This window comes from Neopelma chrysocephalum, unplaced genomic scaffold, assembly GCF_003984885.1.
Source record: "Neopelma chrysocephalum unplaced genomic scaffold, ASM398488v2 Primary Assembly neopelma1_96778, whole genome shotgun sequence".
In the NCBI taxonomy this organism is placed as follows: domain Eukaryota; kingdom Metazoa; phylum Chordata; class Aves; order Passeriformes; family Pipridae; genus Neopelma; species Neopelma chrysocephalum.
In genome coordinates, this window is record NW_020925422.1 from 1,574,793 (window position 1) to 1,593,431 (window position 18,639).

The 18,639-nt window shown below is 42.8% G+C and overlaps 1 protein-coding gene and 1 long non-coding RNA gene across 3 annotated transcripts in view; one reads left to right on the forward strand and one right to left on the reverse strand.

Annotated features, from left to right (window-relative positions):
- Positions 1-13,348, forward strand: part of LOC113981813 — a 32,909-nt gene extending 19,561 nt beyond the window's left edge. Inside the window, exons 3-4 of one of the 2 annotated variants that reach the window (XR_003538536.1) lie at positions 8,421-8,474; positions 12,890-13,348. This is a non-coding gene — a long non-coding RNA (uncharacterized LOC113981813). Of the gene's footprint in view, positions 1-8,420; positions 8,905-12,889 lie in introns of those variants that run through there. The other variant, XR_003538535.1, reaches the window with a different exon arrangement.
- Positions 1-18,639, reverse strand: part of LVRN (laeverin) — a 47,253-nt gene that overhangs the window by 17,547 nt on the left and 11,067 nt on the right. The window contains exons 2-9 of the mRNA XM_027709403.1: positions 12,505-12,647; positions 11,198-11,337; positions 8,915-9,041; positions 6,526-6,680; positions 4,735-4,848; positions 1,015-1,155; positions 297-362; positions 97-162 (exon numbers count right to left, since the gene is read on the reverse strand). Of these exons, the coding sequence (XP_027565204.1) occupies positions 97-162; positions 297-362; positions 1,015-1,155; positions 4,735-4,848; positions 6,526-6,680; positions 8,915-9,041; positions 11,198-11,337; positions 12,505-12,647 (952 nt within the window). The remainder of the gene's footprint in view (positions 1-96; positions 163-296; positions 363-1,014; positions 1,156-4,734; positions 4,849-6,525; positions 6,681-8,914; positions 9,042-11,197; positions 11,338-12,504; positions 12,648-18,639) is intronic.

The window sequence follows — 18,639 nt, forward strand, 5'->3', positions numbered from 1 at the left end:
CCACATTCTAGTGCAGCCTTCTACAAATAGTATATACCCCAAATTTGGACTGTGCCAAACACCAGAGAAAGAATACTAGAGATATAAAATGAGTACCATTTGGATGTGGGTCCAGAGATCATCTTGATTAGCATTTGAGAAGGAAAATTCTTTCAGATATGACTGTGCAGAAACAAAGAGAAGCATCAGAATTCATGAGGGTTCAATGAAAACCATCAGCAAGGCAAACAGCAATTTGTACAATTGTCATTTTCAAGCTTATAAATCAAGATGAGGGTTTTTTTTTTCGAACTTACAGTAAGTGCTCTGATGAACAACTTTTCAGTCAGGAAACCAGAAAGCATCCAGGTTATAGAAGCTCCCTGGAGTACAAAAAAACCCCCCAAAAAAGTATGAGAAAAAAAGAATTATTATTGCAATTATTGTTACAATATTTTTTCAAACTATATTTCAGAGAAGTTAGTCAGGCTACTCCTACACTTCATATTTCACAGAGGCTAAAGATGCTTCCACCACTTCCTTTGTAGCCAAATAGATTTGCAACACCCAATAAATTTGTGCTTGCAGCAGAAACGACTTTTGAATGACAAAACAGTTCTGTTCAACAGTTCCTCTCAAACCTACTTTGTACTATTGGGGACCCCTGGTGGCCTAGTGGTTAGCATGCGGGACTCTCACCGCTGCGACCCAGGTTCGAATCCCAGTCCCCCCGGGCAGATGGAGCCCGTTAGCCCTGTGAGGCCATCCATCTATGAGAAGGTCACTCTAAACAAACCTACATCCTGAGGACCTCACTGCCATTGTCCAAGCTTGCTTGGCCCCGGCAGATGAACCTTAGGATTAAAGGGTGGGCTCAGTTCAGCGCAGGCTGTGTCTCACCTAAAAAATCCATTGCGCAGGCTGGAAAGGTAAAAGACCTTTCCCCAAATCTTTGTTCGTGAAGACTGGCCATTATTACTTTGTACTATTGGTTTAGAATCTGTGAGAAATGGAAAGAATTTTATATTTTTTAACCTTGTTGTATGTGATGCTGTCAAACAGAGATGTTAAAGAAAATGATCCTTTGATCTTGTCTTCACTCTCTGACAGTGATCGAACTATTTCACTGTCTTCCCTTAAGACAGGTTGCACAACATGATCATAAAAGATTTTATCCTGCAAGAAAAAGAAAAATCTAAGTGAGCTGATCAGAAGATACTAATTCTCAGGAGACAATGTGGAATTAGCATTATTACAAATCGTTTGTCCATAAGCAAGGAATGATCCTTTTCCCCCACTCTCTAACTTTCTCATGAAGTACAATGGACGACATACCCAATCCTAACATTTTCCACATGCAACATCAGTAATCAAAGAAAATTTTGCGTCTGAGAATACTGTGGGCTTGGGCCTGACAAAGTCAGTTACAGTGTAATGCTCAAGGACAAATAAGTCAACTATACTAAACAGCAAATGAACACATACTGAAATATGAAAGCCTGTATCTCATTTACATCTGTATGTCATGAATATGGTAGCATTTTCCTCCTAAATTCCATGTTTCTTCTGCTGCAACCCTAAGCAGTAACCTAAAAACTAGGCTACTGAGGGTACCAAAGCTATGAGGCATTTCTGCTATCATCCAGTGAGAAATATGGAGGGAAAATGGCTCCTCAGGAGTAAATGCCACCTACCATGGTCAACAGCTCACAGTCCCAATGGAGATCAGTGACAAGTGGTGTCCCTCAGGGCTCTGGTTTGGGACCAGTGCTATTTAGTAACTTCATCAATGATGCAGACAAAGGAATTGAGCATGACCTCAGTAAGTCTGCTGATGGCACGAAGCTGAATGGTGCAGTTAACACAACAGAAGGATGGGATGCCATCCACAGAGACCTGAACAAACTTGAGAAGTGGGCCCATGGGAACCTAATGCAGTTCAACAAGACCAAGTGTAAGGTGCTGCATCTGAGTCAGGGCAATCCCAGATGTGATTACAGACTAGGAGAAGAACCACTGAGACCGGTCATGTGGAGAAGGACTTGGGGGTTCTCATGGATGAAAAGCTGTACATGAGACAACAGAGGTCACTGGCACCCCAGAAAACAAACCCCATCCTGGACTGCCTCAGTCCAAGTGTGGCCAGCAGGTCAAGGGAGGTAATTCTGCCCCTCTACTCTGCTCTGGTAAGAGCCTACCTGGAGTACTGCGGCCAGCACTGGGGTCTTCAGCACAGGAAAGACATAGACCTGTTAGATTAAGTCCAGAGTAGGACCACAAAGATGATCAGGGGGCTGGAACACTTCTTCTATGAAGATGGGCTGAGAGACCTGACATTGTTCAGCACTGAGAAGCCTCCGGGAGACCTCATTGCAGCCTTACAGTACTTAAAGGGGACTTATGAAAAAGAGGAAGAGTGACCTTTGACACAGGAATGACAGGAGAAAAGGGAAAAAATTTAAACTAAAGGAGGAGAGATTTAGATTAGATCTTGGGAAAAATTCTTTACTGTGAGAGTGGTGAGGGACTGGAACATGTTGCCCAGAAAAGTTGTGGACACCTCATCGCTGGTACTGTTCAAGGCCAGGTTGGAGGGGATTTTGAGCCACCTGCACTACTGGAAGGTGTCCCTGACCATGTCAGAAGCATTGGAATTAGACAATCTTGAAGTTACTTTCAAACTCAAGCTCTTTTATGATTTTGTGATAAATCAGTGAAGTTGTCTTTTTGTCGAATGATGATTCGGTTTCTCCCAGCTGTCTTAAGATAGAATGGAAAATGGCATAATTACAAAGAAAAAGACAGAAACTCAATTTTTTTAAACACTGTAGGCCACTTTGAGCACTTCTCCTTTCCAAGGAGAAGATCACAATCTTCCAATTAATGGCGTCAAATTTGTTGACCAACTTTTCTGCTTGTAAACAGCCAGTAAATTTTATTTTCAGAGTTCAATTTGAAGTTGAACATGAGCCAGCAATGTACCCTTGCAGCAAAGGCTAATGGTATCCAGGGCTGCATTAGAAGTAATACTGCCAGTAGGTTGAAGGAGATGATCCTTCCCCTCTGCTCAGCACTGATGAGGGCACACCTGAAATGCTGGGTCCAATTCTGGGCTCCCAAGTACAGAAAAGATATAGAGCTACTAGAGAGAGCTTAGCAAATGTCACAAAGATGATGAAGGGACTGGAGCATCTCTCTTATGAGGAAAGGTTGAGAGCCAGAACTGTTCAGTCTGAGGAAGAGAGGGCTCAGAGGGATCTTATCAATGTATATATCTACTTGAAGGAAGGCTGCACAGAGGACAGAGTCAGGCCCTTTCCAGTGGTGCCCAGTGACAGGACCAGAGGCAATGGGCAAACACTGAAACACAGAAAGTTCTCTCTGAACATCAGAAAACACTTTTTCACCGTGAGGGTGACCGAGCACTTGCGCAGGTTGCCCTGAGAGGTTATGGAGTCTCCATCCTTGGAGATATTCAAAAGCTGTCTGGACACGGTCCTGGGCAACTGGCTCTTGGGTGGCCCTGCTTGAGCAAGGGCGTTGGACAAGATGACCTCCAGAGGTCCCTTCTAACCTCAGCCACTCTGTAATTGTAAATGTATATGGCCCACAAAACTGCACAAGAAGGACCTGGTCTCACATCTGTGTGATTTACTCTGGATTTCCAAGGCACGTCACCTAATTGCAATTTATCAAATAGAATTACTGCCTAATATTAAAGTTTACTTTATGGACACAAATGTCAATTGATTTCTAGAAAGGAAAACTTCTAAAGTAAAGGTTTAAAATTAAAAAGAAGTCAATAATCTATTTCCAATTTAAAATCTAGTGGCTTTTACACTTTTCAGTGGTATTAAAATATTGCATTACAGAAAATAAAGTGAGATGCTGTTGAAGTTCAAAGCAGAACGTTAGCAATATCCCATGATCTAAAAATCCTTCTGACAGAATTTGTTTGACATGCCTTTATTAGTTTCAAATTAAGCATGTAATTAAGTACTTTGGTGAATGAGAAATGGAATTGGACAAATGATATTTCAACTAAGCCAAATAAAAAGCGGACTGGATTAACTGCAGTCACGGACCTGCCCAGACTAAAGGCTTTTCCTTCCTTCAGAAGCTGAGGGCACTATGTAGACATTTAAGATTGCACAGGCAAGTGCACCTCACGTCATGACTGCAATTAGCAGCAACTATCCACCTGTCTCAAGAGTTTAACAATGCATGGATTTTTCTAATATACTACAGGATTTATGGTTATTCCCATTTGGGCAGAACAGGAAGGAATTTTGCCCTGCTGTTGAATTAGCTATGTGCATTATATTTGCCTTATCCACAACCAGACATCCAGGGACTCAGCAGGGTAAACAGACTAAAAACGAACCTGTGTCGTAAAGATACCTGAGGCGTGGGACACTTGGAAAAGAGCTTGGGAGGCAGGGAGGCAAACCATCAGTTACAACAGGACCCAGGAGAGAAATCTGAGTTTGCTACATGACAGATATAGCGCAAAACACCAGCTCCTTGTAACTGCAGAATCACAGCTGTCCACCTGTCCTCTGCACCAGCTGTAGAAGAGTTGGGTATGGTCATGGCCCCCCCACAGATGGAAACCTATCAAGGAAGAATCAAGACCTGCTTGTCTTTCCCACAGGAGTTAAGTTAATAATGACATCGTTTAATTAAATCTCATCTCCTGCACCTCCCTTTTCTTTGTAATGTGGTGGAACTTTGCATGTAAGCGTTAGTACTTACCAGTGAAAGTTTGGGGTCAACAAAGGTAGCTCCCAGGTACTCAAAGTAAGATGCCAGTCCTTCATTAAGCCACAGATCATTCCACCAGTTCATTGTAACCAGATTTCCAAACCACTTAAATAGAAAGAAAAAGTATCTCAAAATGTCCTTGGTCTGCTCTTCTCATTTTTTTGCAGGTTAAGTACACATACTTATGATGAAGTAACTTTATTTATTGTGTATATGTAAAGAGACCCCTGGTGGCCTAGTGGTTAGCATGCAGGACTTTCACTGCTGCGACCACGGGTTCGAGTCCCCGGTCTCCTGGCCTGATGGAGGTCGTTAGCCCTGTGAGGCCATCCATCTATGAGAAGGACACTCTAAACAAACCTACGTCCTGAGGACCTCACTGCCATTGTCCAAGCTTGCTTGGCCCCGGCAGATGAACCTCAGGATTAAAGGGTGGGCTCAGTTCAGCGCAGGCTGTGTCTCACCTAAAAAATCCATTGCGCAGGCTGGAAAGGTAAAAAGACCTTTCCCCAAATCTTCGTTCGCGAAGATGGGCCATTATTATTATATGTAAATTGAATAAATTGCTGGATATTCCTTCAGATAGTGAAAATTCAGTAGGAAAATATGTACCTTGGAAAAAGTCAGAGGTTCAGGGCAATTATTTTTAAATTTCTTCATCTACAATTTCATACCAGGAGTGTGGATCTCAGTGCTTTATGTCATTCTTTAAGGATATTTCATTTCATTTCATTTGCCAATATAATTTAAATATCTAAAATATCATATCAGGCTATAATTAAAAGTAAGGTATTTATTAAGCAATTAAAAAAACATTTTTCCATGTTCTTAACAAAATGAAATTGTCAGAGGAATGGTAAACAAAACTGGGGAAATAACCATTTCCAAAAACAGCAAATCCCGATCCTGGCAAGTATAAAATTTCCACAACAGCTGCTGTGTACTCATATTTGGCAGTTCATATTTAACAAAAACTGATCACTTGTTGATTTATATTTTATTTGCTAATTCTTAAAAACCTGAACTACAACTTTATTTTAAAACAGAGTTTTGTTAAGTATTGACATTTATTTTATAGGTCTGCAAAAAAAACACTGCTCATCTGAAGGTCTGGAAAGTTACAGACCTTGTCAGAAAGGCATACAACTGCACTAGCCAAGCTAAACTCTTTTGCTAGCTTTGTTGACTAAGTGCAAAGAGTTGTTGCTCTGGCAAATAACAGTAAATTAAACATAGTCAATAAAGAAGTGAAATTGCATATCATTCCGAATCAAGTAAGAAAAAATTTGAAAATCTCTGTGAAACTGGACAAAGATACAGTTACAGTTCCATATTAATTTTGTTCTATCATACCATAGCTCTTTCTTACAGAAAAAGAAATACCTTTTGCAATATGCACATGCACTACCACTACAAAAAAATACTGATGAACTCCATTAATTCTCCCACCATAGTAAGTATACTGTATATAGAGTGTACTGTGTTACCCCTACACCCCAGAGTGGTATTCAAGTCCTGTGTAAGAAAAAAAATAAGTAGCCCATTAACAGTTTTGTATCAGTGAGGCCTATGCAATGTGTACAGGTTGTAATATGACAGAACCTGCTTTTAATATTGTTTTATCAGCGAAACATATGATCAAATAGGCTTTCAGTACTCTAGTGCTCGCACCCCCTACTATCAAGTAATTATTTTGCTTCTACTAATGAGTGACTGCATCATCAGCAACTGGAAGGAAAGAATGTCATAGATAAATAAATGCACAGAATTTTTACCACATGCCTGGTGTCCTAGCTCATGTGACACAATTAAGGCAATCATTGCCTTTCTGCTTGTGAATTTATCACTTGGGAGGTACATCAGTGATGGTTCTTGGAAAGTCACTAGCCCCCAGTTTTCCATACCACCTGCTCCAAACTCAGGCAGTGCAACCAGATCTAAATTGATTCAAACAGACAAAAAAAAAAGGTATCTTTAGCACTTTGAAAATAAAGTGATCACATGATTTTAGTTCTCGCACTGGTTCAACATCCAATTAAAGGATACTACATTTTAGTGGTTCTTTGTGGTATTATGTCAAAATTTGCCAATGGTCTCTGAAGTTTCTTCTTGTCACACTTTTCACCTGTGATTGCCATTCTTTCAGGAAGCCACATAAATTCCCACAAAACCCAGATCTGTACTGTATCTTGTACATGCAAATGTTCTGAGTGAAAATGAAGGCTAGGAGAGAATATATTCACTGATGGCTGTCAGAAATCTTTTTCTGACTTGAGTTTCTCCCATATTTGGGTAAGATTATACTTACATTTTTCTTCAGCCTAGCAACAGATAATAAGAAAAATCTTGCTCTTTCAGCTGTGTGAGTAGAGGTATCCTTTCTACTCTTCTTTGAAAGGCACCTTAGAAACATCATCTCTTTGTTTACACAGTATGACTGTTACCTCTGTACTGCCCTTCTGCCTTATGCACAGAGAACAGTTTTCCAGTTCAAATGTGAGAGCTGGACAAAACATCAGGGTCTCAAAGGAAGAGACTGTTTAAACAGTTTAAACTTGGCAGCAAAGATCAAAATTTGGAAAAAGTATACCAAGCATTTAGAAGCTGACACAAGCTTGTATTCCAAACCAGGGAACTATGAGAAAGCTCCAGTCCAAAAGCTAGGCAAGTAATGAAAGCATGGTGCTGAGCCCCAGCACAGCCAGACTGATCTCAGCTACATCTCACCTTGAGTCTACAGCAAAAGTACTTCACTTTTGGTGAGGCAGCCCTCATCCAGCCAGCTTGGGGCAAGAGAGTTCCCCTATAACTGCATTAAAATCAGGTGAAGACAAACCCTAAAAGATCCCTGATTTTAAATGTGTTTATTCTTAATTTCAGATTCTGAGTTTGCAATAGAAATCTCTAGCATTTACAAAGAGCTACTCTTGGTTGATCTAATCCTACTGATTTTTAGGCAAAACTTCTAAGAAAGACACTGGGAAATCCAGTGGATATTGCAAGGCATTACAGTCAGGACTGTTATGGTATTACAGCCTTCTGTGAAACTGAAATCCTTCCTAACAGGAAGTCTACAATACTGTTCTTCTACTTCATTTTTGTAGTAGTTTTATATTAATTAATTAATGTGTCAACATTGCTGATAAACAAAAGAACACAAGCATGAAACAAAATCATCTACAGCCCTTGAGTAGCTCGTATGATTACTAAGATCAGAAAAATTAAGAAGTGAAGACTGCATATAATATATTTTTCACAAGAAGGGTAGAGAGGAATTCTGCAAGTTAATAGAAATACACTGGAAGATAATACATTTACACAGACTAACATTTATTTCTTTCAAGTGCCAAAATACAGATTTGACAAGTCAGTAAATTATCCAGTCAAGAAAAGAAGGAAATTCTTTCCCCACAATCCTGCAATCTGCTAAAATCATGGACAGTTTCAAAACTCATTTCAAGTAAGAATTGCTTGCTGTGCTCACAATATTCTCTTAATATCTGTAAAAGAGCCCATTTCCCCATAATATTCATGCTGAAATGCTTGGGAATCCAAGTGCAAGTAACAAACAAACTGTACAGTGAAATTACATGACGGCATCCTCCTTTCTTGACTGAAGGTTAACTTAACTGACTTATCTGTTGTCCATTTTAAGCAGAAACAATGTTTTCCTGCAGGAGACTTTTTTTCTGGGGAGGAATGTGCGGGATGAACATACACCCAACTCGCAGGTAAGACAGGGACATACTGAAAAAAGCAAGGAATGCTTTGGGGGGACACTTGTTATTAGAGCAAGCATGGATTTACTAGGAGGACATAGGAACTACAACATCCTTATGTGTTATGGTCTATGCATCCCAGAAATAGCCACGTGACTGAAATACTTCTTTCTACCCATTTTGTTGTCCCAACCGCCCCTTTATTAGGAAATTACGCTTTAAAAGAATGAGTAGGATATGAAAGTAAGCATGCTGAGTTACAGATTAACAAAAGCCATGATGCAGAAAGGAAAATTCAGTGAGTTAAAGTTTAGGTGGTGTATTCAATGGTAAACTGAAAAAGAATGTAGTAAGCTGTAAAAGGAGAATACTGCAAAAGAACACATTGCTTCTGTGAATGTTATACCATCAGCAGCCATTTCTGATTCCTTTCAGAAAATAAGTCATCTCACCTGTCTTTGGCAGAGGGTAGCTGACATTAAGTACATCTTCCAGAAATGAAAATATTGGACCAGTGATACTTAAAGCATAGTCAAGATACCCATTTCCAATTGCTTCTTTCCGAGCCCAAATACGTATCTGCAACAAAACAAGGAAGAGTTCTTTTAAACAACCCTCATATTTTCATTCTCTTTGTTTCTCTTTTGTGAATTATTGTTGGAAAAAATGCTGTCTGTCCACACCAAACCATGCAACAAAGCTTTTAATTTATTCTTTAAAAGAATCCAAGTTTTACTGGACTTAACAAAATGTGTCAAAGCACATTTGCTAAAACCTAGGCGAGTTCCAGTACTTTGAAAAGATGAAGATTTGAATCCAACTATGCGTTGTTGGAACAAACAATCTCATAGTTTTTCTTTATTAAGTGGAAAGTACTGTGAAAGGATATAGAATCACACATCTTAAGCCAATGTATGCCAGCCAGTGAGTCTGGGTGACAAGCTTTCCTTTAGCCCACCTAATGAGAGAGAAATGAACTTCCAGAGTGTTTGCAGTCCAAAGATACACATCTCTCCTCTTGAACTTTCTCACAGCCTGAAACAGACCACTGGCCTCCCTCTCTGCTAAAGAGAGCAGATGGCATCTGAGCAGAGAACATCTGTACCTCTGAGTAACAGAAATCGTGGCCGCAAGCAAAGCTTTCCCCTCCTCTGCCCTTTTGTTTTGTCACAGTACTGGAAAGGACAGCTCCTTGCTCAAGAGTGATGGAGTAGGCTGAGAAAAGGTTTGTCTCCATCATATATGTCTGAATGAAAGATCCCCTCCACGTGCCTATCAGCTCAAAACCTCGACATTTCTTGCATCTCAGTGCTACACGTGGTCTCACAAGAAGCTGCACAGCCAAACACTAAGTGCACAGTTGGGAAACATTGGGATTTAATTTATAAGGGAAAAAAAAGAGCATATTCGGCCAGTGCAGTGTCCTCAACCTCTGAGGCCCTCTTTTCAGCCAAGGCTTCAGAGGATATTCAAAGACCGGATCACTTAATTTGCAAAACCTAAACATCTTAAAATCCTAATCCTCATATCAGCTTTGAGTTATAATATCCCTGTTTCAGGTTGGAAATTACTTAGCAGAAATGTCAAAAATAGGCACAAATGAATATGCTCACACAAATATTGTGGAGGCATAAACTGAGTATCTCTGCCTAAAACCAAGGGGTGAAATACTGTCTTCCTCTATGTCACAGAACACAGGTGGTGCCTCTTCCCTCTGAATAAAAGCTCTTTTGAGTGCTCTGCTTTGCTAACTACTGTGAGTACACATCAGCCCAAGAAAAAGGCACCACGATCATAGCTGTAGGCATCCAACCTGTTCAACACAGAAGGTGACAGGTATGACATACCAAGTCCAATCTTCACTTTAAAAAAGAGCCATTATTGTGCTTCGTAGGTGATCTGTGCACTGCCCTCTCACGTTGTCCCACCTTCCCCTAGTAGGATGACAGTGAACTAACCATGCAGTTTTCTCATTTATTAAGGAAATCAAGTAAATGCTACCCTTAATAGCTGTATACTTGAATTTACTATTTATTTGGGAACAACTTGATACATCTTTTCCCTGTTGACTTTGACCAAAAGAAGGAAAGAAAAACAACTGGTGCCAACGCAGTGCATTTTTTTACAGCTTCTCTCAAGAAGCTTTGGCCATTGTACAGTAAGAGCAAAACTGAATACTCACAGATGAAGAAGCTTCAAACACAAAACAGGGACTTCCGAAGGCTAAAAAAATGTGACCACTACTGAATAAAAGATTAAAATACTAGTGTACAAAATGCTTGGAGCACAGTATTACTCCTACTGATGTCATGGTGGTGGTCCTCAAGGGGTCTTGAAGAACAAGGCACTGAACATCAGTGTTTTGTCACAGCAGTGGAAACAGATATTTTTTCCAACTAAGACAGCTAAGAAAGTAAGAAGACCCTAAATTATGACCAGTATTTTCTGCAGAGTAGCTGCTCCAAATTTTTAACATACACAGCCCATACCTACTTCTGCATTTGTATGAAATGAACAGGACAAGACAATAAACTAATTGTCCTAAAAGGTGGGTTTCTGCAGAAATATCTACAGGATAAATGTTAGCAGTTTTGCCACATAAGCAAATAGTTTTGGAATGGAAAACACAGTTAATGTCTGTGGTATCTTCTAAAGCACATGATGCACCACATCTGCTGTAAACTGCCAACTTCTGTTGTAAACTGCTATAATGTGTTATGCAGCCTCATATTTACCTTGTTTCCCCGCTCCGTTCTGGTGACATAATCAAAATCACAGACCACAAAAGCAGTCAAATAAGTCGACATTTTCAGTGAAGTGTTAAATGTGGTAACAGTCCATAGGCTTCCATTTTCATCCTTCATTTCAGATACATCTAGGAAAAAAAAATAAAAAAAATATTAAAACCAATGCTCATCCATAATAAACAAGGAATTTTATATTTTCTGCATGTTTTTTTGCCCCTCTCTTCAATATGCTGTATTCCTGCAATAACTTCATATGTTTCTGATAGAAGGAAAGCAGCCAGACTTGTTGCTACTGACATGTATCAGAGTTGTGACCTTCCATGCGAACACCAAAAATCCACTCTTGAGCTTCTTAAATGAAGTCTTGGAAGGATATCAAACTGTGTCAGTTTTAAGATGTGAGCAAGCTGTGGACATTATTCCACGCTGTATATCTCTAAAACTGATATCTCTAAATCTGATCTATTATAATTCAAATGCATGTGTGCCTAAGAATTATGAAATACTAAATTTAAAATCCTTTTAAATAAGGGGCAGAAAATGCTTCCGGCAATTCTCACAGAGACCCCATCTATATTCCTTAGTTACTTATCTTCCATGCAAATCTTGTAAAACTTAATTTTTATGGCTGAAATTATTTAGTTGAAAAATAGAGATTCATGGCATTGAACTGCAGAAAAAGCGCTTTTAAGAAGAAGGCAAAAGACCCAACAGATTTCTGTAGGAACACTAATTTAGAGAGTTTGTTTGGAACCTTATACCCCACAGACATCCCACATGAGATCCCAGCAAGGGACAGGAGTAGTGTCTCCAGAGCTTTATAGTGAGCTTTTTCTCATTCTTCACATACATAGGAGGCTATAGTGTCTCTGCCTGGTATGTTGTAAATATGTCTTAAAATCTATTTAGAATTAAAGGAATCCCTTGATGTCACAAATACAGGCCTTGCATACTTGGGGCTGCCATTTTGGTTTAAAAAGATGTCACACATAAGACAGACACACTGACTAAGCAGTAAATACCAGGAATCAAACCCTATGCAGCCTGCAGCAGCCAGAGGAGAGGGCATCACAACTAACAAAACTATTTGATGGAATTATTGCCATCAGAGACATTAATTATGAATAACAGTGTCCAAATGTTTAAGTTCATAGACACAGATTTTGTGTGCCCTTTGAAGACATTAGCACATGGATAATGCGCTGTATCAGATGACATAGTCTACTCAGATAAATTGCACCTTAAAAAGTAATTTAGGGGAAAAAAACCCGTAAGTTGACTTGCTGTTTACCTACCAATAGCAGGCATGTTGGAAAGAGCCACATAGCTTGGGTCATGGACAATTCTGATCTTGAATGTGGCCTTCATGGCAGGTTCATCAAAACATGGGTACACTCTCCTGGCATACGTTGGTTCCATTTGGGAGGCAATGAGCATACTGTATTAAAAACACAAGTAAGATTAATCCAGCATGCTACAGCTCATCAAAATCCATACATAGCACATAAAGGCAACAAATCAGAAAAACCAGGAAGTGAATCGTAAATATGCAGATTTGGAAAAGTTTTGCCTATTATTTGAAGCCATGACTAAATCCGTGTGCCCAACAGCCACTTCAGTTTGGATGCTTGTGGAGAAAAGCAGTCTTTTTTAATTAGATCTTTTTTTTTCCCCTCACAGGCCTTTTCCAGATATCATATTTTAAATATTTGAGCTTTCCTACTTTGTTTATTAAGACAGAATTGATTGAAGTTTTGCACACAGCAGACCAGTGCTCAAGAGATACAATGCCCAACTTTAATGTCATAATTAGAGTATCTCCGTACACCTGCTGCTTTCCTTAATGCATGCACTCTTCTTAATTAATGCTATATTTTAATAAAAATTAGTAATAACTGTTAGTTAACTGTGTATGCATGCACTTGCACCCTTCTGTCAAATCCAGTAGAAGAACCCCTGTGAAAACAGCATCAACGCTGTCCCAGTACATTGGCAAAACCAGAATAATATTCAAAAGAACCCTTTTGTACCTTATGCAAAGGACTTTGCCTCAGTTGCCTCTGTGGCACACTGTGATGGATGCACTTGTCCTATTTGAACTAAGTAAGCTTTTGTCCAGTCTGATGTTCACCAAGTAGATCTGACAAAAGTTAATCCTACTGTGTGAGACTGCCAGTAAGAATTCAGCAGCAAATGAAAACTACAGGTTTGCATGGAGACTGGATTGATAAGTGGAGGAAAGTGCATCAGTAGTAGAAAAACTGACTACAAATCAACCACTTTGCTGCAAATATCTGCAGCTGTCTGTTGAGCTCTCCCTCCATAGCACCTGTCTGCAGAGTGGTGATCTCCCCTCAAGGAGGTATGCATCTCAAGGTTACCCTTGAGGCTGAAAGACCCTTTGTCTGACACCAGACATGGATGAGTTGGTGACATTTTTGCATGCATACAACATTTAAGATACGTGTAAGAAACTTACACAATAATATTCGTATACTTTAGTGCAGAGCACTGACTACCAATCCATCTGTACACCTAAATTTACTGATCAGAACTTAATAAACTACTTGGACAGATCTGTTGGAGTGATCTCTGACTCTTCTCCTGCAACACACACTCACTGGAATCAAAAGATAAATCACTGTGTCTCACGGCAGAAATTAACCCCCTTAAAAACTATGTCTCTTTAAAACTATATACACATATGTACAATGAAACATTACGGACCATTCTCACTCAAAATTAGGTCCCCTTGTGGTACACAACGTGTCTCCCCATCTTTTTGCATTACCCACCAGGTGAAACCAGGTCCTTGAGCAAAAACAATCCCTTGGATGGGTTTGCCTTTGCTTGAGGTGGGACTAATCCAAACAGTCTTCCCTAACATACCTCTCTGTAGTGGTTTGAACCAGGTTTTCCCCCTGAAACTAAGAAAGTGGTAATTTCAGGGGGTGGTGACCCTTGGGGCTTGACCAATCAATGCTCCTGCAAAATATAAACATATCTCTCCACCGGAAGAGAAGCAGTGGTTCTTGTAGTTAGAAGAAGAGGTGGCCATGTTGTGGTGAGCCACGAGGAGAAGGGGCTCTGGCCCCTTGGGGGCCTCTGCCCCCCCCAGCCCCGGTTGGGGGGCTGCAGGGACTCAGAACTGAACTAAATACCTGTGTCTGAGATGCCGAAAGAGTTTTCTCCACTGCGAGTGGGTGACGAAGCAATGGAGACAGTAGCGTCCGAAGAGCAGTGGCAAAGAGCCAACTGATAAGGACCAGAAGGAGCAACATAAGCCGGTATGCAGCTGGGGCAGACAGAGAGCTGTCTGAAGAGAAGGAAAAAAAAGCAGCAGCAGGAACAGAGTTTCGAGGGGTAAGAACTGGATAAACCAAAACCCCCAAACTCGCTAGAGACCCCTCCGAGAAAGAGGAGGGGGTGGTGGACTGAGTGGAGTCCTAAAGTGCAGTATGCACTACAGAGAGGAGCTAAGAAGCTCCGGCCTCCTGAGAGCTCAGCCAGGATGGCCAAAGGAATGTGTGTGGAGGGGGTGACCTTGGGTTTTCCCCCCCTCCTTTGCTGCAGCTTCAGAGAAGCTGGCAGCCATCTTTGAAGCAGAGCACAGAAGCTCTGTGAAGGGGCTTGATTTCCCCTGAAGATACCAGACTGTCACGAAGACCCCCGTGTTTCGTGATATGACCGTGGTGGAACGACCTTGTCTGGGGTTACGTAGTCCACGGAAAGACCCTTCGTTTGGCGTCGAGGGGCTGAGAGGGGCTTGGAGACCCCCCCTCGTGTGTATTGGCAAGGATCCAGCTGCAACTGCTGCCTGAAAGAGAAGAAGAAAGCCTACTGCCTAGAGAGAGACCTGTTGCTCAGAGACTGGAAGGGGTCTTTTCTTCTTCTTCTCTCCTGGACTTTTATTTGGAGGGAGAAGAGATTTGGCCCATTGTAAATATTACTGTCATGGTAGAGATAGATATAGAGTTAAGATTGTTTGTAATGTATTATAGTATTTATTTATGTGTATAGTCTTTGTAATATATTCCTTCCCCCATATTGAGTCTCGTGTTTTTGTCTGGAAAACCCATCTCACATGGGGTTGAGATGTGGGTGGGGGGCTAGGAATCAGAATTGGATTTTGGGCCTTGCTAAAACCATGACACTCTCATATGCACCACGGGGACTTTATCTCCATCTACAGTATGCAAAGGTTCTGATTGGGCAGGGCCAGCTCGATTAATGGAGCCTCGCGTGTTGACCAACCAGGTGGCCTTTGCTAAATGCAGCTCCCAGTGTTTGAGAGTCTCCCCACACAGTGCCTTCAGGGTGGTTTTCAGCAGTCCGTTGCACCGTTCAACTTTTCCAGCAGCTGGTGCATGGTAGGGGATATGATACACCCACTCAATGCCGTGCTCTCTGGCCCAGGTGTCTACGAGGCCATTCTTGAAATGGGTCCCATTATCAGACTCAATTCTCTCCGGGGTGCCGTGTCGCCACAGGACTTGTTTTTCAAGGCCCAGGATGGTATTCCGGGCAGTGGCATGAGGTACGGGGTATGTCTCCAGCCATCCAGTACTTCCTTCTACCATGGTAAGTACGTAGCGCTTGCCCTGGCGGGTTTTGGGGAGCGTGATGTAGTCAACTTGCCAGGCTTCCCCATACCTGTACTTTGACCACCGTCCACCATACCATAGAGGCTTCACCCGCTTGGCCTGCTTGATGGCAGCACATGTCTCACAGTCATGGATGACCTGTGAGACAACGTCCTTGGTTAAGTCCACCCCTCGGTCCTGAGCCCATCTGTATGTTGCATCTCTCCCCTGGTGACCGGAGGCGTCATGGGCCCATCGAGCCAGAAATAATTCTCCTTTGTGTTGCCAATCCAGATCCACCTGAGAGACTTTAATCCTGGCAGCTCGGTCCGCCTGCTCGTTGTTGCGATGCTCCTCATTAGCCCGTTTCTTGCGTACGTGAGCGTCTACGTGACCGACCTTCACACTCAGCTTCTCTACCCGGCCAGCAATGTCCTGCCACATCTCCGCTGCCCAGATGGGTTTTCCTTGGCGCTGCCAGTTGGCCTTTCTCCATCGCTCTAGCCATCCCCACAGAGCATTGGCCACCATCCATGAGTCAGTGTAGATATAGAGTCTTGGCCACTTCTCTCGTTCAGCTATATCCAAAGCCAACTGAACGGCTTTAAGCTCTGCGAACTGACTTGACCCACCTTGTCCTTCGGTTGCTTCTGCAACTCGCCGTGTGGGACTCCACACGGCTGCCTTCCATTTTCGGTTTGTCCCTACAATGCGGCAGGAGCCATCCGTGAAGAGCGCATATCGCCTTTCATCTGCTGGTAGCTTGTCATATGGTGGGGCCTCCTCAGCCCGTGTCACCTGCTCCTCTTCTTCTTCAGAGGATAGTCCAAAACTCTCACCTTCGGGCCAATTGGTGATAATTTCCAGAATCCCAGGGCGATTAGGATTCCCTATCCGGGTTCGTTGTGTGATCAGAGCGATCCACTTACTCCATGTGGCATCGGTGGCGTGATGTGTAGCAGGAACTCTCCCCTTGAACATCCAGCCCAGCCCTGGTAGTCGGGGTGCCAGGAGGAGCTGCGCTTCGGTGCCGATCACTTCTGAGGCAGCTCGGAGTCCTTCATAAGCAGCCAGGATCTCTTTCTCAGTTGGTGTATAGCTGCCTTCAGATCCTTTGTATCCCCGACTCCAGAATCCCAGCGGTCGTCCTCGGGTCTCCCCAGGCACTTTCTGCCAGAGGCTCCAAGAAGGGCCATTCTTCCCGGCTGCAGTGTAGAGCACGTTCTTCACGTCCTGTCCTGTCCTTACTGGCCCAAGGGCTACCGCATGGGCAATCTCCTGTTTGATTTGTTCAAAGGCCTGTTGTTGTTCAGGGCCCCACTGGAAATCATTTTTCTTCCGTGTCACAAGGTAGAGAGGGCTTACAATTTGACTGTACTCGGGGATGTGCATCCTCCAAAAGCCCATAGCGCCTAGGAAAGCCTGTGTTTCCTTCTTGCTGGTTGGTGGGGACATGGCTGCTATTTTGTTAATTACCTCCGTTGGAATTAGGCGACGTCCATCTTGCCACTTCACTCCTAAGAACTGAATTTCCTGAGCAGGTCCCTTGACCTTACTTCGTTTAATGGCAAAACCAGCTCTTAGGAGGATCTGGATTATCTTCTCTCCTTTCTCGAAGACTTCCCCCGCTGTGTTCCCCCATACAATGATGTCATCAATGTACTGTAGATGTTCTGGAGCCTCGCCCTTTTCCAGTGCAGTCTGGATCAGTCCATGGCAAATGCTGGGACTGTGTTTCCACCCCTGAGGCAGTCGATTCCAGGTGTACTGCACACCTCTCCAAGAGAAAGCAAATTGTGGCCTGCACTCCGCTGCCAAAGGAATGGAGAAGAAGGCGTTGGCAATGTCAATGGTGGCATACCACTTGGCTGCCTTGGACTCCAGCTCGTACTGGAGCTCCAGCATGTCCGGCACAGCAGCACTCAGGGGTGGTGTGACTTCATTGAGTCCACGGTAATCCACCGTCAGCCTCCACTCTCCGCTGGACTTACGCACTGGCCATATAGGGCTATTAAAGGGTGAGCGAGTCTTGCTGACCACCCCCTGGGTCTCCAGTTCACGGATCATCTTATGTATGGGAGTCACAGAGTCTCGGTCGGTGCGGTATTGCCGACGGTGCACGGTTGCTGTGGCTATCGGTACCAACTGTTCTTCAACCTTCAGCAGTCCCACAGCAGAGGGGTCCTCTGAGAGGCCAGGCAAGGTGTTCAACTGTCTAATTTCCTCTGCCTCCACAGTAGCTATGCCAAACGCCCAACGAAGTCCTTTTGGGTCTTTGAAATACCCACTCCTCAGGTAATCTATGCCAAGGATACACGGGGCCTCTGGACCAGTCACAATGGGGTGTCTGTGCCATTCCTTCCCAGTCAGGCTCACTTCAGCTTCCAGTACAGTCAGCTGTTGGGATCCCCCTGTCACCCCAGAAATAGAGATGGATTCTGCCCCTATGTATCTTGATGGCATCGAAGTACATTGTGCGCCGGTGTCAACTAAAGCCTTATATCTTTGTGGCTCTGATGTGCCAGGCCACCGAATCCACACTGTCCAATAGACTCGATTGTCCCTCTCCTCTACCTGGCTAGAGGCAGGGCACCCCTAGTCCTGGTCATGGTACTCGTTGCGCTCTTCTTGTAAGTATGACCTGGAGGTCCCTTCAAGAGGATCAGACATATCATCATTCCTGGGCCGTCTGGAGTCTTGCCTACGAGAGACTGGAGCAGCATTCATCCTCAAAGAGTTCCTTGTGGTACTTGTCCCTCTTTTCAATTCACGTACCCGGGCTGCTAAGGAAGAGGTGGGCTTCCCATCCCACTTCCTCATATCTTCTCCGTGCTCTTGGAGGTAAAA